The sequence below is a fragment of the Lonchura striata genome, chromosome 1, assembly GCF_046129695.1.
Source record: "Lonchura striata isolate bLonStr1 chromosome 1, bLonStr1.mat, whole genome shotgun sequence".
NCBI lineage: Eukaryota > Metazoa > Chordata > Aves > Passeriformes > Estrildidae > Lonchura > Lonchura striata.
The window spans coordinates 90,768,744-90,791,470 of record NC_134603.1 but is presented as its reverse complement, the minus strand read 5'-3'; the positions used below and the strand labels follow the sequence as shown (position 1 = coordinate 90,791,470).

Genomic DNA, 22,727 nt, shown 5'->3' with positions numbered 1-22,727 from the left:
TGCAGTCCAAAGTTTAATGATTTAAATTGAGGCACCTATCCTCAGCTGGCCTCTGAGGTCCATAGTGTCCCCTGCAGAGAGTTATTCCTGCCTGAGCTAGTCCTAGCTGAGCAAAAACTGGATTCCAGCAGGGGCACAGAGTGCTTACTGGAAAAGCTGATGAGTTGTGTTTGCTCTCACCAGTTATGTGCTGGCATGATTGGAGTGAAGAATATTTCAGCCATCAGTGAAGCAGTGGAGACATATCCTAACTGATCGAGAAGCTGGGTACCTGGAAGCCTGGGATTTTAGTGGCTTTTTGTAAAGGTCAATGCAAAGACAATGCATGACAGCCTGCTCATAAATTGAAGAAGAGTTAGTGTACTCAAATGTGACTGAGCTCTTGAGGGAGAAAGTTGAGGCATGCCCTGGTAAGAACTTGTAGCACGTGATCTTTTGGCTTAATGTTGAAAGTTAGTTTACCTAGGATGAGCTTTTATGCTCCAGTATGACACTTTGAAGGTTCATGATGGAAGGACACACTCTCCTTAACTCTGCTCATGCCATGGGAAGTTGCAAAATTTGCCTGGCTCCTCTATTCCAAAGTTTTTTTTTTCTATTATCTCCAAAAAGTAGCTGCAAGAAATTATTCTGCAGATGGGAAAAAAATGCACGTTTCTTTTCCAGCCATTGAGCTTGCAGAATCCAGCCCTATCGTAGCTGAGGCCGCCAGGCCTGTGGGCAGGGAGATAACATTTTTTGAAGAGCTGGCTTGCTGCCCAGCCCTTCTAGAAAGTGACACACATGAAGAGATGCCAACATAGGGAAAGGAAGGAAGCTGTAGATGTTCTATGAAGTGTGTGAAGAAGTGCAGTAGCTACCGATCGAGGACGTTCACCAGCCCCAGAGGGACATACTGTGCATCAGAGAGGTCCTGAAACATTAATACACTTACTGATGGAAAGGCTTATTTTGTTGCAAACGGTGCATACCTGATGAGTCCACAGGCTGAGATCCTTGTAAATCTTTTACAGCCCGGAATGAGCAAGAGGAGCAGGAGGAAAAACGAGAGATTAAGAGAAGATTAACACGTAAGGTGAGAAGCAATTTTGATCTTATTATATCACTACTGCAACTTTCTCCCTACTCCACAGCTGTTTGCCTTTTTCCTTTTCTTCAGCACCATTTTCAAAAGTAGAGCGTGAAACAAGACTTACAAAAATATTTAAAAGAAATCAGCAATGTTGTAGGGTGTAAGTCCACAGAGAGCAAAGGAAACCACTTTGGTAACATTTCAAACAGGAAAAAAGAAGATCTAGTCTTCATAACTGAGGGAGTTTTGAAAAGTGAAGGATAGAGATCAGCATTTACAAGGACCAATGCTTCTTGTAAATGTAATGGCTTCTTTAGCCATTACAGAGAGCAAAGTTAAAGCAATGCTGATTTGAAAATTCCACCCAAAAAACCCTCATAAAACTGGAAGCTAAACATTATCTGCAAAGGGAGATTGTCAATTGAGGCATTTAAACTAAATAGAGACAAGCATTTAGGAAAAAGCATGTAGTGCAGAAAACAATCTTGCATTGGCAGGGAAGGACAAACAAAACAGCATCACATGATTCAAAAGTCATTTACTCTTAAAACTGAAGAACAGTCATTTCAGATGTACACATTCAGTTTTGCAGCTGGCATAAATGTCTATGGATGCCCAAACATACACAGTGAACAAACCATCTTGCTATTGCAGATTAACTTTCTTTCTGCACTGACATATTTCCTATCTCCAAGGGTAAAGAAAGCCCTCTAAAAACTCATTTGTGAAGCAGCACCATTCCCTTTCTGGTTTTGGCTTAGTTTTTTTGACCTATGTGATCACAGCTTTCATGGTATAAATAATAACAAGGAAAGGTCTCTAAATGTATGTGGAAAAGTTACATTCTGAGAACTGAATTGCTTTCTACCCTGGTTAAAAGTCTCATGCTTTATTCTCACTTCACATAAATAGGTAGAATTCTTGGTCAGCAGTGGGGGGATACTGCTGTTTTCTGCAGGAGATAGAGAGCCATAATGTTGTTTGTAAAACACTTATATTCCTCACCACAATGACAGGGATGAGTTTGCATTCTCTCTCAGTACTGCCTGAAAGAAAAGATCCTAACTGCATTGCAGATGTTTCATGGGATTGAGGCTCTGCTCAAGGGCTGGAAATACCATTTTACCAGGCTTTCAGTTTCCCTGTACATTGAAGGGTAAACATGTGCAGGAATCCAGTGCAGAGCTTGATGCCATTTGAGGAGCAGCTGTAATAGATACAGAGCAAAGCTCCCCACTCCCAGTGTGCCACCCAAGAAGCGAGGGCTTGCTGGCTGAGCCGGCGCCATCGCCACTCAGTTCCCATCCTTCACTGTCCTGTAGGAAAGGTGTGGAGCACAGGAATCATCTGTCACAGGCAGAGGCCACAGCTCAGCAAAAGCACCCAGGCTGCCTCTGCTTCACATCAGTGTCTGCTCCCTAAAACCTCAGCAGTTTTCGGGGAAATTTCTTGCTTTGTCTTGTTTGCACTTTTATGTAGGAACAACAGGGAAAGCAGCATCAGACCAAGGCCCTGGCCTTTGGCTCTTCAAGGTTCATAACCCTGTTCTTGATCACATACCCTTTAGTCATTTTTTTTGGCTTCCACCCTAGTAAAGATTTTTCTCCCCCACATTTCTGAGGTTGACAGCAACATGACTTAACATTGTTTGATTTGGATCATCTTTCTAAACTGTTGTAAGTTGTTCTAGTGACACATATAATTTTAATGAAAGAACTGCAGGGCTGATCTAACAATAGATTTTGTTCTCACCTACCAAACATACCATCATAAAAGCTTAGAAATCACTAGAGAAAAGAAGTGAATAAAGTGTGAAGGTGTTTTAGATAACAACTAGAAATGTCAACCACTGAGTGAATCCTGCAAAAATAGTTGTTATTCCCCAGCTGTATCTTCCATGAGCCTGTCCCAGATGTGTCTTTGTGTTTACAGCAGAGTGGTAACCTCCTTCTGTCCATTTGTACTGAAGTCTTAGTACCAAAGGATTTTAAACCCCAGATCAAGCAGAAGTTTAATTGAGCACAGCAAGTGTGTTGCCCAGGAGCCCTTTCTGTTTGCAGTGAGTTTTCAAGCACACGTGCCCACAGAGTAAATCCAACATGAGGAAACTCTGCCATGTTGCCTCTTTTGGAAACGTGTGAAGTTGGGATATGAGAAGGGAAGTGGGTTCTGTAGAAGCCACTGATGAGACCTTGCACTGCAGAAACTGCTACTGTCCCCAGTTGTTTTGTTTTGTTTTTTTTTTTTGTGGCAACATTCCAATTCCAAGGGAGGAACCCACTCCATCCATAAAAAAGCCATTCTTTAAATTCTGTCAGCATTGACATTTTGTTACAGTGTTATAATGATAAGTTGTAACACAACCTGCTGTAATAAGTAAGATTACCTTGCTAGTTCTAGATGCCTTATTAAAGTCAGCAATAAATATCCAGTTGAATTCATCATCTGGACAGGCAATTTCTAAAAAAACAAAAATATTATAAAGAAATCAGGCGACCTATAGTGAGCTGCCTCTTTTAGCATTTTCCATCCTCTCCAACTCATCTAGTTCCACATTAACTGGGATGAGGAATAGCTACCATTCAAATAACAAAATTAAGGACATGCTGTTGGCTAAGTTTCTCAGCATTTTGTGTCCCTCCTGCCCAAGGAAGGAGAGTGGAAGCATGTTTGCCAGTCACCTGAGATGTCCAGCCCCTCTGTCCTCTCTCCCTGCCCGCAGGCCCACCGAGCACCTTTGGGCACGCGGATGTGCATCATTTGAGTGGAAGGACATGCATTAAGAAGGTTTTTTCTCTGAGCACTGGTCTTGACCTCCAGCCCATTCAAAGAATATTAATGTGCAGAAGCCCTCTGGAAGTGTTGCAGTTGGGTCACATCCACAGGGAGATCCGGGCCCCCATGAATTACTACCAAGAATGGATCTTCTCTGAACCATGACAAACTTGGCCAAGGACCAAGGCAATTAACACAAACCTGAATGTCCCCTGAGGACTTCAATTATGGAGAGAGAATCGTAGCCTGGATTAACAGAACATGTTACAAATCACTTGCAAAGTGGAAGAGAACTTTTCCTATCTTCTCTCCTCTTAAGTGGCACCATGCTTCCCAATCCCTAGAGCTGTTTACTGCTTCCTATCCCCCCACTGCCAATAACTTGTTTTTCTCAGAGGTCTAGTTCCAAAAGGAAATCTCTCAGAGCTATAATACTGACTATCAAATTGGAGAGGTGTGGCTGTTTCTTAAAATCCATGCAATAATCTGAAATCTTTGCTCCTGTTAAATTCTTGCCCCTGTCCAATTTAAATGCTCTGTTCACTGGTGCCTCTCTGGGAAATGTCTCCCCTGCTTGAAGATGTTCAAGCTTTTCTTTAACTGACCTTCACTGGCTTGCATCAGCAAAGGCTGTTGAAAATAATGAACTCTTGAGAGAGGTGGGACTCATCAGAGAGAGGTGAGAGAGAGGCAGCAGGGAGGAGAAAGGTCACAGAAGAGGAAAAGGTTAGTGGCTAATTTGGATAAACTGCATTTATACTCAGAGGGAAAGGTCCTCAGGGCATTTTCATCACATTCTGCTCCTAAGTCTTTACTGCAGAAGGTGGGGAGCAAAGGAGGGGGAGGGCTGCTGCTGGGTAGGGTTTGTAATTTTTTATCTTGTTTTCTTCTTTAAATAACAACTGTAACATTTTAATGAGGAAGCAGAGCAGGCAGTGATGACATGAAAGATAAGCTTCCTTGTGACTGAAGTGGGGCAAACTCAGCATTTTGCATTTGACTAAATCCCAAGATCAGACTGGCAAGAGCCAGTCCACTTTACCTAGTGGGGGTGCTTGGGTTTCCTTCATTTCACATGTTTGCTTTATTTTATGTCCCTTTGCCACAGACAAAAGGGGGTGTGTTAAACCTTCCCTTTCAATTGCCTTAGTAAAAGCCTGGGAAATAAATGCCCATTTGTATCTACAGCACTCCAGAATATCTGACCTCCTGTGACAAGGCATGAGAGGTCCTGTCCTCATTTACTGCTCTTGCATTAATACAAATCCATTTATTTTGAAAGGAAATTTTACCCTGGTTCACACTCATAATTAATCACTCACCATAGAATTACCCTGCTCCCTCAGCTTCCAGATCTTCACAAATAGATAAATAGAAATGCAAATGCCAAGGTAGTGTGCACAGAAAAAGTCCAGACACACTCATGCATGTACATCCCTTTGACATTAGCTGAAGCAAATTAAAAAGGGTCATTAAGAACCCCTTCTCCCTGCTTGGAGCACAACACCTTGTGCAGACAATTGCATGGTGCCCTTGGCCATGTCCTTGTCCTGTAATTTTTGAATGTGCCCTATTCTTTCTGCCTGTTAGAAGAGCTTGTTCTCAGGTGTTGCTCAATAAGGACTCTGTAGCATTAAGCTGTTTAGACCCAAGAGACCACAGCTCACAGGTCATGAAAATAAACTGCAATGTGAGATCTCAGATGAGCTGTGCCTCAGCACGGACACACACCGAACTGACACCTGCAGTGGGGCTGCTTACAGTCTGTCCTGCAAAGCTGGTTTCCCAGCTATTCAAGAGTTAAGGGAGCTCTGGCAGCCCGAACATACTGCAAGACTCTCACACCTAGAAGGTTACAAGAAATCTCTGCAATGCTATGAGAAGAAGGCAGAGAAAGTTGTTAACCATTCAAACAATGTAGCCCTTAATTAATGGCTTTTATAAAATTACTTAGCGTGGTTGTCTCTCCCATTACACTTAGCATGATCAGATTGGCACTTTGGTTTAATATACTGAATATATTTTGTGTGCATATATTTATATATGGAAATATATGTAGATTTATGGCTACACATTAACTATGTGATACCAAGCCATGGATTTCAGGACTCTTTCACAGCCGGAGTGCTGGCACAAAAGTCAGTGCATCTTTTTTCCATCCTCATTCCCCTTCTCCAGAGCATCTCACAGGCAGGACATTAGTGCAGCTCTGCAGACTCTCTACATGAGGTGTTTGAACCCAATTTGAGTGTGCATGCTCCGGGATGCTGGTGTAAGGAGAGCAGCCCCACTGCCACCTCCCATCACAATCATCTTTTCTAAACAGAAAAGAGAAAGACAACCAACCATGCCAAGAACAAGCACACAGGCTTACAGCCTGATGCGGAATAGAATAGTTGAGCTCCACCCAAGTGCTGAAGAAAGGAGGGATTTTTCACCCTTCACTTAGTAACTTGGCTGTTTTAAGTCTTTATTCTCTCTGGAAGATGAAATGGAGGGAACTGAGATACTTTATTTGGAAGAAAGGTGGATTCAGGGGCATAAATAATGTTGCAGAATAGAATCTCAAGCATTTTATTAAATATTTAGATCCTTTACCCTTCACAAGGGTAAAGTATTTCAAACACATCTATTTCTAGTGAGTGGGAAGAGCATAATACACTGTAGGAAATTGTTATCAGGATATTACTTTTCCTGATGTATCCTGGTCACAAGTGTTCTACTCTAATAGTGAAACTTCCCAGCTAATCCACAGCCACATGCACACATTTATGTAGCACCTTCAGAAACAATTGTGTAATTGCTTTTGACATTCACCAGCATGCTGTGCATCCAAGGAGAATTGATCCCTGAAAGCCAGCTGCTGTCCCTGCCCATATAAATGGCTGTGCAACTCGTGCACTGTCTAATTTAAGAAGAGTTTTTCACTGTGGCTGCCTATTCTGCTGTGGAATCTGAAAGAAATGCTTGAAACAATGAAGATGCTTTCCTAACATGATAAAGTCCACCACTGCCATTTCTTTTGGCTTGTAGTATGCAACATAAAATTTTGATAATCAAATATGCTGTGATACAAACCACAGCTGTCAATAGATAAAAGTTCAGTGAGCACTAATCATCCTGCCTGCCTTTTCTGGAGGTAAGGACAGGTCTGCAGAATATAAGAATGGTAAATAAAGTTGGTTTTCACCTTTTGCATGTAATTCAGGGCAGAAGCCACTCCATGCCTTGGTCTGACTCTTCCCAGGCAGTACAAAAGTACAGACAACAGCAGGTGTTGTCTTTTTAGAAGGCTGAAAAGTGTACAGCGAGTGGAGGTCATTTTAGAGTAGTGTTGTGGTCTTTGTCTCTTCCTGGGACATCAGTGCACTAGGAGACTTTCAGAAATCTCATTTCTGCCAAGGGTGATCAACCTCAGTTGGGAATTGGGGTCTCCAGCCACAGCAGCTTCACAAAGAACAGTGGGCTGCTCTTGCAGCAAGGTGAGATGATATTCAAGGTCAAGAGTAACAAGAGGACATTTCCCAGGTAGCAATTCCATGAAAGGCAGATAAAAACAAAGCACTGGGAATGTCCAAACCCTCATTTTACTGTAACAGCGGTTGCAGTAAAATAAATCCCCAAGCAGCACTCTGCAAAAAGCAAAGTCCTGATGTCTTTTTCCACTCCTTCCTCAAACCTGCAGCTGAGTCAAAGGCCCACAGTAGAAGAGCTACGTGAGAGGAAGATCCTCATCCGCTTCAGTGACTATGTGGAAGTGGCAGATGCACAGGACTACGACAGGAGAGCGGACAAACCGTGGACACGACTCACAGCCGCTGACAAAGTAAGTGGAGCACCTCTGGGAGAGCCATGGCCTAAACAGCCAGAGCATGTCATGGCAAACATCCCTTGGGTCACACAGGTCCCATGGCTGTAAGGACTAAATATCTACCTGACATCCCTTTCCAACACACCTGTGTTTTTTTTTTTCCATTCACGAGGTTTGTTTATTTGTTTGAGGCATAAATCTTTGGCAAGAAGGTTTCAATATGCATGGAAACCAGGAGGGAAGGAATCCCAAGCCCCTTGAGGAAAGGTCTTGATGACAGCCCTAATATTTGTTTGTTGGTTTTGGTCTTACTACATTATGCTGCCAGCTAAGAGTTCTGGCAAGACTTAGCAGAGCAGTGAGACAGGAGCGTGTGCCAGAATGGCTGTGCCAAGACAGGACAGGTTTGGGTGTGAAAATGCCAGCAGGTCAATTTGGCAAAGGTACCTTTATCCCTCCAAAGCCAGAGTCACTTTTATCTATTGTGTTACAACAAGGATATTTGCTCAGGATTTCTGCCACAGAGTATTTTAAGCCCTGAACTGAAATCACAAAAGACCTGCAGATAAAAAGAAGGCACACTTTGGCATTGATGGCACTGCCTTCTGAGAGCTAGTGGAAATTCCACTTAATAGTGTCTCTGGCGTTGACATTGATGGCAGAGGGATTAAGTTGCTGGCAAATTATATCAGTCACATTCTGAGGGTCTTAATGGGACCTCAGGAAAAATATTTAAAAGATTTTATGGACATTGTAAGAAGCAAGGACTATGAGGCTCAGTGATTCAGTATTGAATCTTATAGTCACTCTATGATGCCCTTTTAATTTTAAAGGCTTTCAGATACCTGAATTCAAGCCTTGACTACTTCTTTGTCATGGAACTCACTCATTCTGCAATGGAAAGCATTATGTCCAATGTTTAGAGCTTTAACAGAATTTCCAACCATACCACTCATCTATGGAGTTACTGGTTTTATTTGCAAAGGATGGCCTGTTATACTTGTATAATTCAGCCAAAGGACTTTTATAATTTTGTGACATTGTTCTCCTCCTTGATACAGGGACTTTTTGAGTTTAGTTTTGGTTATGTTAATGTAGAATAAACTGATCGGAAAAAAAAAGAAAAACTTCCTCAGGATTGTCCATAGACCATAATATATAATGGGTTAAATTAGCTTTTCTCATTTTACCTCACCATGTCTGACAAGATATTAATCAACTTACTTAGCTTTATTCTCTTAATTATTAGATGAGGGAGGGAATAAATCTCCCAACTGGTTCTACAGCCTTTGAGAGATCCCTGTCTGGGATGAAAGACATTGAGAAACTTCAGCTGGGGATGGAGATTTGATCCCTCATCCTATGTCTCTGAAAAGACCAAGCATTAAATACCACTATTAAATGTAACCTAGTAAGGAGTTTAGTATTAAGGCAGAGTACTTGTCCCTTTTTTCTTTTTTTTATAATGCATGTGCAAGTTCAGTAGTCAGGGAAAAATTAACCTTTTCTCAGCAAAGCACCATCAGAAGAAGAGATGTTTGTCATTTCAATATTAATGCCTTTTATGACATAAGGAAGCAGATATATTGAGGTTTGTTGGGTCTTGTGGGCAGTATTCTGATTTCTGTCATTCAGGTGACGTGTTTTTCCTCAACACTATGCCCACTGGCATAGTTGGAAAAAATAACCAGACAAATTGAAACAAAGCTGCATCATCCTAGATAGGATTATTTTCTTGCAGAGCTGTGATTCAGTAGCTGTCTTCACTGCTCAGCACAGACTAGATTTACTGCAAAAACAGATTTTAGCAATGGGCTTTTCTGTTTGCCAGTAAATCTTGCTCTGTGTGCTGTGTGGAGGGAACTGCCTTCAGTCAGAGTTTGTGTTTAGCAGGCCTGACTCTTAGGGGAATGACAAGGGAATTTTGCATCTCTCCAACAGATGAGGGATGGAGGCGGGAATAGATCTCAATCCCTGTAGGAGTCAACCACCCCTGTGGCCCCTGCCACTTCAGTAGCAGATTGGTCTGCTGAGGGCAGCCCAGGAGCTGCTGCATAGCCATCACTCTGTCCTGATGGATGAGACAGTGCCTGACAGGCACTTCTAAGGGAATTAAGAAATCAAAGCTGTGGAGAAGGAGCAGAATGGGCCTTTCATGTACAAAAACACTTGCAAAATCTATCACTTAGGGTTTGTCAAAGCAAAGGTAGTTGCTGACTGGAGCAGTAGCAATTGTAAAAGTCCTGTTTTGGGCTTGTGCTACTCATACTGTTTTTGATTTATTTGGCTGAGAAAAATTTCTGACAGACACAAGTGCCAGTTACGGGAGCACCCCCTTCCCGATGTTTCAGCATCACCCAGAAAAGCAGTGCACACACCTCAGACCCATGGGAGCGTTTGGCCACAGCTAACACCCTGTACATCCCCTCCAAATGCTCACAGTGAAACCACTCGTGAGCAACAAATACCACAGAGCTCTCAGAGGTCTTAATTCTGAGCTTGGGACTTGAGCCATTTCTGCTGAGCACCATCTCTACCATGCAGCTGAGTTCCCCCATGTCACCTCCTCTGTGTTTTTATTCTTCAGTATTTTTCTTCCTGCCAGTGCCCCCTGGTTTTCTTCTCCCTCACAGACAAGCCACAGAGGCTGAATACCACCATGCCATGGCAAGTTTTCTGCTTGGTTAATTTGTCAAATCACTTCAATAAACAGCACAGCTGGGTCAGAATGAAGGAACAAGTCAGAGGGGCACAGCCCGAGGCAGAGTAGAGTGCAGGGAGCCTCTTTCCTTCCCAAGTAAATCAGCCACTTCAAGAGCACCTGAGGAAATTCAGGACAATAAAGGCAGAAGACATCTCAAACACAAGTCTGTCAGGATCTGGGCCCAGTCTAGTCACAGTCCAGCTCTGGAACAGATCACAGTGTTTCACAAACTGCAGTGCACATTTTTTTTCTCATGCTTGTGCTAATTTGGATTTTGTACATGTAAATGTTTACATAATAAGCCAGAATTGGGTTCTGTACCTGCATTGTCTGTGATATGTTTTGAAATTGAGACATTCCACCAAAGCATTTCTCTCTTCCCTTTATGTGATTTAAAACATGTTTATCTCTGTTCGTTTTCACATTTTAAAGTCTTTGTCTTTGTCTCTCTGATAATGTTATCTCACTGCTTTACTTTTAATATACTGTTTTGAGAGCAAAGTGAATATATTTTCATCTCTCTCATTTATACATTTATGAGTTTCTTTGTCCTTTGCAGGCAGCCATTCGAAAAGAGCTTAATGAATTTAAAAGCTCTGAAATGGAAGTTCATGAATTAAGTAGGCATCTAACAAGGTAAGATGAGAGATTAATTTTTTAAGACTATAAATGAATACTGTTGTTTTCAAAAGAAAATCAAAGCTGGCAGCTGTTTCTCCAACATGCACTGAACACACCATGAGATCTAGCCAACATTTAGAATTACAGGCTGTAAAAGCAGCTCACACAGACAAACACGTGCTGCCCCATTATGTAGAGTTATACAGTCACGTGCCACTTAATGAAGTATAACCTGGTTTCTTTTTAAATCATCATGCTGCATATCTGTTCTTCTGAGGCCAAAAATTTTAAAAAAAGAGTTGGTGTCAGAAGGAGGACAGGGAAGCCTTGTACAGCACGTAGCAAAGTCCGAGTGAGTGCACACTAAGCCCTGCTGTGTGTGCAGCTGTTCCACACCACGCAGGTCCCACCCACAGATCTCTCAGTCCTTCCATGCCTGACCACGCATGAGGCAATGGGGCATGGCAAGATCCAGTCTGTAAGAGAGGCACTGTTATTTACACTTTGGGCTTCTTTTTAGTTTTAAAAGTAGAGACTACATTAATTATCCATGAGCCCAAACAAGCCACTTTCCTCTCTGACAGACTAGGGCTGGAGTCAGGTCTTTGCAAATCAACATTTTAGACTTTAAAGGCAAGCGCTGGGTTCTGAAAACAGTGAGATCTGGTGCCAAACTGGAGCTGCCCTGGTATTAATGTGTTCATCAGTTCAGTGCCCATGAAAAATGCAGGTGGTACTTTTAGGAAAAATACAGAAAAGCTTAAGGCAAAATTAATTTTGTATTAGGAAATTTTTATGTGTATAAATTAATAATTATATTAAAATTCACCACATGTATTATGCATATATTACTTTGCAGAAACTGTCTCCCTTCTCCATCCTAGCATGTGCTAGGCTGGTTGCACTGGGGTTTGTAGTGATAGAGTGCTGCTAGAGACAAGCCAGCTGCTCCTGAGCCACAAGATCTGGGAGAAGCCTTAGATGTACAATTAGCCTAGATCTGTTGACCTCAGTGACTGAGCCTTTGAGGGACATTTGGCTCCTCCAGGGCAAGGTGACAAATGTAGAAAGGACGATGCTGTTTTAAAGGGAGTGTTGCTACAAGTAGTCAAGCTCCATTGAGAGCTCCTTTGAATTCCATGAAGCCTTTAGCATCCCACAACATACAGGCTGGTTTAGTTTTCCAGAAGTCTCTCTGGCTGCTTGGCTTTCACAAGTTTCTGCACAGTATTTTCCTTCTTTTCCAGTGTTAGAGTAAGCAGTGACCCTTTAAAGTTTGTATACAAAAGCCACTGAGCAGCTTGGACTCAGTAGCTTTGGAGCAGGCAGAGAGCCACAGCTCATATAACAGACACTGGAATAAGGCTTTGCCTGAAGACCAGCAGGACTTACTGGTTCAACAAGTGCTTTGGGAAAACACACTTAAACAAAAGATGCTTAAACAAATTCCCTTAAATAAACTTAGATAAATCACCATTATAAAGTCATTAGCAAGGTAATGAGATCTTTATGTCATTAAGCAATGGCAAGAGCAAAGAATGTGTCACTTTACTAGTGGGACACATTAATTAATTCATAATAGAGTGAAAAATCAAAGCTTGAAAAATGTGTATTTGCAGATCTGACAGACCCAGGCCCTCTGATACAAGGTGCCTTGCGGAAAAGGTGGCCATTTTAGCTCCATTTGTCTCTTTAGCCTCCAACATTAAGGAATAATCACGGTTAAACAGTATGTAAATCTTTTTGGCAGAATAGCATAAGGTTTGTCTAAACCAGACAATTTTTGTGGAGTCCAGCCTTGTATGGCCTGGAAGAGGGCGAGCTGATCTGCTATCGCCCACTCAGGGATCCCATAGGATGGACCCAAAGTGTATTAATGTTTCTGGTAGATTTTGGTGCAAACAGCTTATGCCTAGGAGTCGGGCAAGGGCCAAGGAAGTGTGAGTGTCTGTCTGTTTTGGGTCCTCTTGCCAGCATGGCTGATGTCAGTGCTGCAGGAATTGAACTGCCTAATGGTGTCACTGTAGCAATTAGTTCTATTTTTTTTAATGTGCAATATACATGTGAGACTATTGTCTTACTGGTTCTCTTTTTTTTCTCTTGGGTTTTAGGTTTCATAGACCGTAGCAGATCAATTCTACCTGACAACTATGCCATCTTCGAAACATAACTAAAAGGAACCATAAGTGCTGGTATTATTCATTTCCCTGTTACGTACAATGTAAATCTTCTGAACTGCCTTTTTAAAAAAAAAAAAAAAAAAAAAAAAAAAGTAGAAAAATAAATATTAAAAAACAGGAGAATTGTATTTACATGTGATGAGTACTGCAGCATCATCAGACCTTCTGGTTCAAGCTTCAGTAACAGAAAATACCCCTGGTGGGAAATCGTGCCAAGACTTGGCAACTATGTATAGGACTTTCCCGGCATGTGGATTTGCCATATGTGTTCAAGCCCAGCTGGTGGTGCAACCATTGTTGTCTTCAGGCACCCCTCATCCTGACAAGCCTCTGTCATCAACCCTAAGGAGCCCTGAGACAGTGTTCAGGGAATCACTTGGCCTGGGCGAAGCCTCCAAAAGATGAGCCCATGTGGCATTAAAGCACTTACACCAAACACTCCTTTCAAGCTGAGAGCACCTTATGAGGACAGTGAAGGAGCGAAACTCTCCGTGGGCCGGCCCATCTGTGAATATCATCTGACTAGAAAGGCATTTCTTTCCCTTGAGAAGTTTACAGCCAGTCAGTAGACATTATTCAGCTTCCAAACAGAAAAATCCTCTGAAGAACAGGACTCCCTACTGAAGGCTGCTTCACTTCTAGCAACTGTTTGTTTTCCACCTCTTTCAAGTATCATTTTCTAAACCCGCTTGTGAGCCCATTAGCAGTAAGCTACAAGAACACTGAGAACCAGCAAGCAAAAGCCCATCTCTTCCTGGTCACTGCATGGCATCTGCTCCGCTTGTAGTTTGTCTTACACCCAAACCTTGTGACTGTGTGAGAGCCAACGTGCCCCCGGCAGCAGCAAAGGCTGGGATTCCCCTCCGGCTCTGCAGAGGGACATGCACCAGGAGGGGTGGGAGGTTCCACAAAGGATATCTCTCGTCTCTCTGTCAGGTGTCTCAAGAACTGATCCTAAACTCACACTGAGCAAAGCATGACAAAGTGTGTTGCCTGGCCTGACAAAAGGACCCTGGGGCACTCTTATGGATGGTGGGACTTGTCACTGGTACCCACAGCTGAGGCATAAGGACAGCAATTCAGAGGTGTTCTGAATTTATAGGTTCTAATTTTGGTTTTAATTTATTTTTATTATAGTGGTTTAACACACAAACTGACCAAGCAGAGCTCAGAGAGCTGGTCACTCTGGGCCTGGTTTACTTGCCAACTTAAGCGTGTGCTCTACAGTAAGAAAGCACACACAGCCTCAGTGCTTTCAAGAATATGTCTGAGAGGCTTAATTGAACCTGAACACAATTAAGTGCTTTTCTGAACTTAGGCCATCACCTTCCAGAATTAAGTCCTTAACTAGTATAATGCCAGCAAGATGGGGCAACATTGTCAGGATTTCTTTCAAGTTCTTACAAGATACTACTATGCTATGTTTTGAGACAGTGGCTGAAAGCACTGTAGCAACATTACTGTAAGAAGTTCCAGATTATTATTCCAGGACACCTTTTCTTCCACAATAGCTATTTTCCTTTGACAGTCTGAACAGAGACGCCAAAGTTTTTTACTACAGAATAGTTATTTCTGTTAATCTTTTACTAATTTTTCCTTTCTCACTGTCTTCCATGTATCTATCCTCTCTTCTGTGCTCCCTGTCCAGCTCCTGTTCCATGCTAACATCGCCCTTCACTGATTGCAGCCAAGATGGCTCTCACACTTGAGCATTTAATGCTCAAGTGCAGTGCAGTGTAGTGCCAACACTCTTGCCTCTTCTCAGGCCTCACCTCACTCCTCTGGATGTGGGAATACAGCCAAAGGACATGCATGCAGCCCATGGAGTGGCTTTAGCACCCAGCCTGCCCCAACAACCCTAGCAGTGAGGGTGACACCCTCCATTTGCACTTGGTGGTGGCACTCAGCACCTCGTAGATTGGCTCTCCAGCAGAGAGAAGCAAAAGCTTTTAATTCTCATCCATGGCCATCCTTGCAATGCTGTGGATTATTAATTATTAAATGAGGATTTGCTGTTGTAGAATGGAACATCAAAGGAAACTGAAAACCAGGTGGTTTCTGGTGCTTCCCAGACTGGGTGATGATTTCTGAGGAAAAACACCTTGATCCCTATATCACCAACTCACACTTGCTTTAGATAGAAGTGCATCAGTAGTGAAAGCCTTCAATGTGCAATGTTATCAGCTCAGTGCAGCAGAGGCAGAGCACTACCAGCCAGAACACACTGCTTTGGGGTTATTGTCATGAAAACCTCAGTTCATGATTATAAATTCATTCACATACATATGCACACAAGTTACAAGACTGCATCAGAGCTTTAAAACAAGGAAAAAGCCCTTATGCTTTTGACTGCAAGGAAACTGCATTAGCAAAGGGTTCTGCAATAGAGCTGTTCTGAAGAACAACAAATCCTTGTGTTCCCAGCATGGATCTCACACCTGCCCTGGCATCTCTAGCTTAGAGGATCACTGTGAAATGGAAGGGACACTGTTTAAGGAGCAGTGGTGATAGGAATCACAGGACTTGGTAGGCTAGTGGGAGGGAAAGGTGAGGGTTTGTTTCATTTTTATTAACAAAATTAAGAGGAGGCAGGTGAAAGTTACAGGCTGCTGCTGGAGTCCCCAGGGGAATGATCAGATTGGGCATTGCCACTGTCCCTCACTGGCACAGCCACAAGCAATGCCCACACTGCCAGTCTGGCACCCAAAATAAACCTTTGAGCACTAGCTGAGACACATAACAGCCAAGTCCTGGGTGATGGCCAAACATTCCTCAGTACCTTCATCCGGATGAGACCATAGCAGGTCCCTGCTGACCACTCAGCAAGTTGCCACACTCAGCCTTGCCCCCATGATTTTGTGCTGTCCCCAGGGCAGCTCCATGCAGCCATCCTTTTTTTTTTTTTTTTTTTTTTTTTTTTTACTTAACTCCTAGATGAGCAGACACCAGACAGAAGTGGAAGAATTGCCATATTTCTCCCCAGATGGAAATAGAGCTTATTCCTGAAAAGGGGAAGGGGAGTAAAAAGAAGCCATACAAGGTGTTTGGCACTGCAATAAGTATCACCAAACTGACCCTTCATCTGCTTTTAGCTTCAGTGGGTCTGGGTAGTTTGCAAAGTTAACCTTTGTCAAGGCGTTTCACAGCAGGACTGTTCCTTCAGGGCCTGAGCACAGCACTGCATCCTCAGTGTGCACGCCCACCTCTGGCATCCCTGGGAAGTTGCACACAGACTGGGAAACTGCTGGTCCCTTTTTTTATAAATCTGGTTTATTGAGAATTGTTTTCTGATCCGTGAAAGTCATCTCTATCATGGCAAAGGAGCTGTGATTCTGTTGGCAGTAAAGGAAAAAAAACAACTTTCATGATTTCTCTCCTTTGACCTGGATTATGTGTAGAACATAATGATGGCATTCCTGCTAAGACTGTATTAACAGAGTCATCCTCGTTCTGATTGGAAGGAGATTAATAGTGGTAATAAATAAATTACACCAGGTTTAGAGACTGGAAAAGTCAACACGGCACAAAAATTACTGTTCCAGAGGTAATCCATTCCCAGATGTAATAATCAAGGAATAGAAGCATTTTTTTTATATCTACCAAATTCTGAATACTTCAAGTGTGCAAGTATTTTGACATCTGTTCAGCAGCCTGCAGAATAATGAAGTAGAAATGGGGACTAGGGTGGCTGGGGCAGTGGTGGAGGTTGAAAAAGCAGCTTCAAAACATCTAGACAAGAAGGCTTGATGGGGAAAAGCAATGATGAGGAAGCCCAATAGTGGCACACCTTCACCACCCAGAGAGTTGCAGGGACCTGGTGACACCATTCTGACTCAGAGGGAACATGGGCATTGTGGCTTTTGCCCACCCTACACCCCACTGGTTGGGTACTTGCAGGCTGAAGAAGTTTCAGGCAGCAGGTTTGCTGGGAAGGGGCTCAGGCCAACTTTTGGGTCTAGGCAATTCCTAGTGAACACAATGGGCATTATCTGAAGAAAAGGAAGAGGCGGGGCAAAGAACATAATAGACTTTTAGCTATTTTATGTTAATTGAAACCATTTCATGAGGCCATTACACAAATTTCATCCTAATACATGTGTAACCACTGCATTCTGTCATCACTGCAACTACTCACCAAATTCACCCTTCCTTATTTCTACAGCACCACATGTGCAGTGCAAACACTATAAACTCAGAGAGGGGGGAGCACTTCCAACATGCCTAGTGAAGCTTGCACTCATAAAAATAGATGGGCAAGGTGGAAACCCATAGTTATACATGAATGGGGGCTCCCTAATGTGCCTGCAAATAACTTTGTATAAATAGCCATGGGAGATGACTAGGCTAATAAAAAAATCAGGAAAGAAAAAGGGGACAAATTATTTTTCCCAGGTGTTCAGTCTGCTCAAGCTTGGAACAACTTCTGTAAACAAAGAGGAGGTGACGGGCACATACCCTGTGTTCCTGTGTGTCCCAGTTACTCCTGCACCAGTTGCATTTTCCAGTTGATATCCAAGTGTATGTATATAGATTGTCTTTGTATAGGAGTGAATGTGGTGGCTGTCAATCGTGATCTTCCAGTATTGTAATTTAACAGATTATGGCTGTATGAAAATGGTGTAAATAACTAGAAAAAATTAAACTGGATCTCTATGTCCTAGTTTTTGTACATACTGAAACTGCATGCTATTTAAATTATTGTTTGTCTCTGATGTATGCAGTTTCTTAAAAAAAATTCATTTAAAAAAAGCTTTCTGGTGCCTGTGTATTTTATCACCCTCTGTCCCAGTGACTATGTAACACATGGAGGTAGTCAAGGATACCAGTCAGGCTCACCCACACCTCCATGGGAGCAAAGCAGGAAAGGGAGACTTCTCAGAGCAGATGGATGGGACAGATCAGATGAGCCCCAAGCACTGTGGCTGGGCCGGTGCAGCTCAGCAAAGAAGGACAAGTGGTACCTCAGCTGCTGAAGGGGTACCTGGCACCCCCATAGTGAAGAGTAAATCCAACAGTCTGCACTAGACACACACAGGCATCCAAAAATCCCACAACCAAACCCCATCTGTCACCACAATGCTGCTGGTGCAGGCTGTGCTGTCTGGGCCAGCTGCCAGAGTCAATGTGCAGCCACCAAGCAGCACCAGCAAGTGCTGCTGCTGTTCAGCAGAAGAACCATTCCTGCACATCCATATCATGTATTCCTATTTTTTGTTACCCTTCTTCCCCAAGTAGCTTCAGTGGGCGACAAGCTGAAGCCTCTGCATAGTGAAAAGAGGAGAAAAAGCTTTCACAAGAATAACTACGTAACTTCAAACCAGCTCACTGGCCTCCTGCAAGGGTGGCAGCTCTGCTGAGGCTCTTCAGTGTTTGGAAATGTTGGTGCAAACATTCTGACTCTAAGGAGATGAGTGACACCCAGCATTGTCACTCTAAGTGGCAGCTGGGAGCAGCTCCCCTTCCCTGACACACAGAGGCTTCTAATTACACAAAAATTAAAGATTCATCTACTTTAACTGACCAATTTATGTTCCTTTCCCTTGCTGGTAGGTAAACACATGATCAAAACTCTGCTATTGGGCTTTTTTTGGTTTGCTTCCATCTGGGCAACTTTTCACCTACCTTGTTTGTGTGTGTTTGTCTTTCCATTCTGACAGACAATGAGTTTTGTGGCTATTCTGTGAGATGTGGATAAATCATCAGAATTGTAGGTTGTGACTAAATATCCCCTTCCCTCCCATCGAGCCATGGCTTCCATAGCAGCAGTATGTAGTGGTTTCTTTACAGATAGAAAAGAAGAAAATAAAAGAAGCCTTAACAAGAAAATTATTGGTGAGAATATGTTGTACAGGGAATGTGAGATCACAGTCCAATCTCTTGCATTGAGACCTCTACAAAAGGGATGGGTTATGTTTCAATGGAAGCATTTCATACAACCAGAATAAGTAAAGGGATGTGTGTGTCTTCATTGAACTCCATGTAATTACTGGTAATCAAACTGCAATCCAATGCCATCTGTAGGCAGGAAACGGAGCAGCCTGGAAAAAAATCAATGCTCCTTTTAACAGGCACACCTGCACAAACACACTCTCCTGCTTGGCAGTGCTTGGTTGAGAGCTCAGTGCTCGTAGCCCAGCATAGGGCTGGGCTGCTTTGCCATTGTCTTCCTCACCTCCATTTCTCCCCCTTGCTCCTCAGATCAAGGTTCCTAGACAACCAAGCCCAAAAACAACAGCATGGCCATGCCCTGGTCTGTGTGGAACAAAGCAGCTGTCCTACTCCTGAGCAGTGGGAGCTTCTGGTGCAGCTGTCAGGGCAAAGTGCAGCAGCACCCTCAGGCCACACGGGCCAGCAGTGCCTTCAAATGGTACAAAGCTGCCTACAGAATTATTCCCTGAGTGGCAGGATGAACAAAAGCTTGGCTTTTAGGTAAATTTGTGCCACAGGAGCTGTGGCGTTCAGAAGCCACATCTTTGGCTGAAGCTGTCCCATGTGAAGATGACAACTGATCTGTCCACAGAACGCTGCTCTGGATCACTGTTACTTTATGAGCCTTTGAATGACTATACTGGAGCTACTTTTGTATCCATGCTCTCCTGCTTTCCTTTCCATGCAGTCAGGGCCCTTAGTAAAATCCAAATCACTCATCACTTTTCAAGCATCATCCTCTGTCATCTGTCATTACTTTGCTTATCTGGAGTTTCCGTAACATTTGGACATCAGCTGGAAAAGAACTGGCGCATGCAGCACAGGAGAGCACACACATGTAGCACCACTCTAAACCCCTCTGGAGAGAAAGTATGGCTTGAGGGGAGAAATTGATCAAATTAAGCTTATTTTTCTTGTTTGCAAAGCCCATGAAGATATTTGGCAGGGTGAAGCTTGAGGGGGAGAGCTTTTACTCTCCAATGTCCAAAGTGAATGCTTTGGTGCCATCTCTGGGGGTAAAAAGCATAAAGGAAACACAAAACCTAACACTTGTTGGTTTCTAAATGAACAAGCAAGTATGCAGCAAGCAGCTAAATACTCAAACATTCAAGAAGAAATTATGTAAATAAAGAAAAAATACCTCATTTTCAAGATTCTCGGGAAAAATGAACATCAGATAATTCTTGTGTTCCTTTTGGATGTCATAGAGGTTAGCAGAAAACAAATAGCACCTTACTTAGCCAAAGGTTTCAGTGGGAGGTTCAACTATGTGCAACTTCAAAACATTCTGTGTTAGGCACTACTAGTCCATAGTAGATAAATGACCAAACTTGGACTTCCCATTAGAAGTGGCAAGTTGAACACCACAACTACTGCACTGGTTTAGTTCAAGAGATCCAAGAATGGTCACTACCAACCCCTGGCTGGTGACAATGTCTGGAGGGACAGACCCAGGCTTCCCTAACACTGGACTCTGCTCCAGGCTGGGACATTAGAGGTACCTTGCCTGAACTTTCCCCTGACCATCGCATGCTGGGGACAGTGGAAGCTCCCATTGTGCCATTCTGCTCCCTTGGGAAGCAGGGTGGTGTGCTAAAGCTTTATGCTCCACTGGGTGATGAGCAACTGAGCGATCACTGAAAATTGACTGATACTTCTGGTCTACTGGGAATTCAGGGTATCTTCTGCATAAACTAATTCCTTCATAAATCCACAGCTTAAATTTGTGAGTGGATCCATTATGAGACACACAAATGCCTCTCACCAGCAGTTAAGGAAGCATGGCATTAAACCACCATGCACTCTCTTCAGCATAGCGCCTTCTTCAGCACAGCCCACAATAAATAATGACCTCTGCAATAAAGAAACACTCCTGATCCTTCTGGGTACGTGCAACTAAAAAAGCTATGCAAAAACTTCAGCTGGACATGACAGTGGAGCAGCATTTGGGGATCCATCCCACATAAAATGGGATGCTTAAGTAAAATTGCTGTTGTTTATGTAGAAATACAAAGCTTTTTACTGTGAGGATGACCAAGTACATGTTTCCTAAAGAGGTATTAGACTCCCTCTCCTTGGTGATGGTCAGAAGCCACACAGACATGCATGGTCATGGGCAACCAGCTCTAGGTGGCCCTGCTTGGGCAGGGGGATCAGACCATGTGGATTCCAGAGGTCCCTGCCAACTTTTCTAAGGTTCTGTAAAACCTTCTGTGGAACCTTTCTAAGGCTCTGTAAAAGTTGATGTCTCTCTTCTGTGCAGCTCCAGGCCTGCCTAATGATAAAGAAAGGCTTCTTTAAAAAAAAAAAAAAAAAAAGGACTTCTGGAGCCTTCAGTCAAACAGTAATTGGAGGAACACTCACTGGCACGCCTGGAAGCAGTAACACTGACTGGCATTTCTAATCCTGATTCAGTGCACCTCTCTTCACAGAATATGAGTTATTGATTCCCTTTCAGGACTGAAACAGCTGAACACCTTCAGTGTCATCGCTGCTTGTTTTTAAATGACCAAGTAATCTGCCGTGTGAAGGCCACAGTAACGCCCCTGCTCCTTTGGGGTGGTGTGAATTGGCTGTGCAGCCAGGGGGAATCCTTCACACAGGCAACCTCTCAGACATTATTTGAAACACTTGTGCACTGCATGTTACAGGATGCAGGGCTGCTGTTAACAGAACTTGTGTCTTTCCCGTGCACCTTACCCTGCACTAGGAAAACATGCATCCATCCAAAGTGAGCTCCATGGATTGCACCACAGTACAGGAACAACAATGGACTCCAAAGCAGATGCAAACACACTCTTCCTGAACTGGCTGAACTGGGGCATTCCAGCAGCACCAACTGCAAGGTCTCAGCATCCAGCAGAGATCATCTCCCCAGGATTTTAGGGGTAACCCCAGCAAAGTCCCAGGCTTCACCATTTAATGTGCTGCAAGATAAACCTGACCCAGTTTAAAACAAAAGCTTCTAAAGCATTTCAAGTCTGCACAACACTGAGTGCAAGCTAAACACACTTTCTCAAGTGCAACAAGCATCCTTGGCACTCAGCACACTAAGCACCAATATGAGTCAAGTAACAGCTAAGCAACACATTCCTATGTACAATTCTCTGGACTATGCAAGAGGTAGAAATAGAATTTTATATTTTTGCAAGAAAAAAATCAGTTCCCCAGTAAATCTCTATCTATGGCTAATCACTTTACTTTTACTTACACCATGAATTACAATTCTACATTGAATTAATTCTGAAATCTAAACCAAGCAAGAATCAAATTACAGCAGCTTTGAGCCAAGCACTCAGCAGAGCCATTGGTTATTACTGGGCTATAATTCTGAATTATATTGGCTTATCCCACTGATTTTCTCCATACCTGCACAGATCCACTTCTCTAGAATATCTTCCATGAAGAACAAAGGAGATACAGCCATAGAGAGCTGTCTGACAGATAAAAAAAAATATTTTAAAACACTTCAGAAAAGGATTTCACCCCTGGTCATTGTGATGTCCTGTACCTCAGATTTGGGAAGCTTCATTTACCTGAAATTTCACAGTGTTAAAAGAGTACAATTACATTCCTAGCAAAAGCATGCTTGTTCACCACCCAGCAGTTTGACATTCAGTAAATTCACTGTACAAA

The 22,727-nt window shown here is 43.0% G+C and overlaps 1 protein-coding gene across 10 annotated transcripts in view; it reads left to right on the top strand.

The window, feature by feature from the left end:
- Nucleotides 1-17,914, top strand: part of PHACTR1 (phosphatase and actin regulator 1) — a 299,599-nt gene extending 281,685 nt beyond the window's left edge. For all 10 annotated transcript variants that reach the window (XM_021536498.3, XM_021536496.3, XM_021536503.3 and 7 more), the window contains 4 exons: nucleotides 1,014-1,075; nucleotides 7,533-7,673; nucleotides 10,922-10,998; nucleotides 13,095-17,914. In XM_021536498.3, the coding sequence (XP_021392173.1) occupies nucleotides 1,014-1,075; nucleotides 7,533-7,673; nucleotides 10,922-10,998; nucleotides 13,095-13,110 (296 nt within the window). In that variant the 3' untranslated portion in view covers nucleotides 13,111-17,914. The remainder of the gene's footprint in view (nucleotides 1-1,013; nucleotides 1,076-7,532; nucleotides 7,674-10,921; nucleotides 10,999-13,094) is intronic.
- The last annotated feature ends 4,813 nt before the right edge of the window (nucleotides 17,915-22,727 follow it).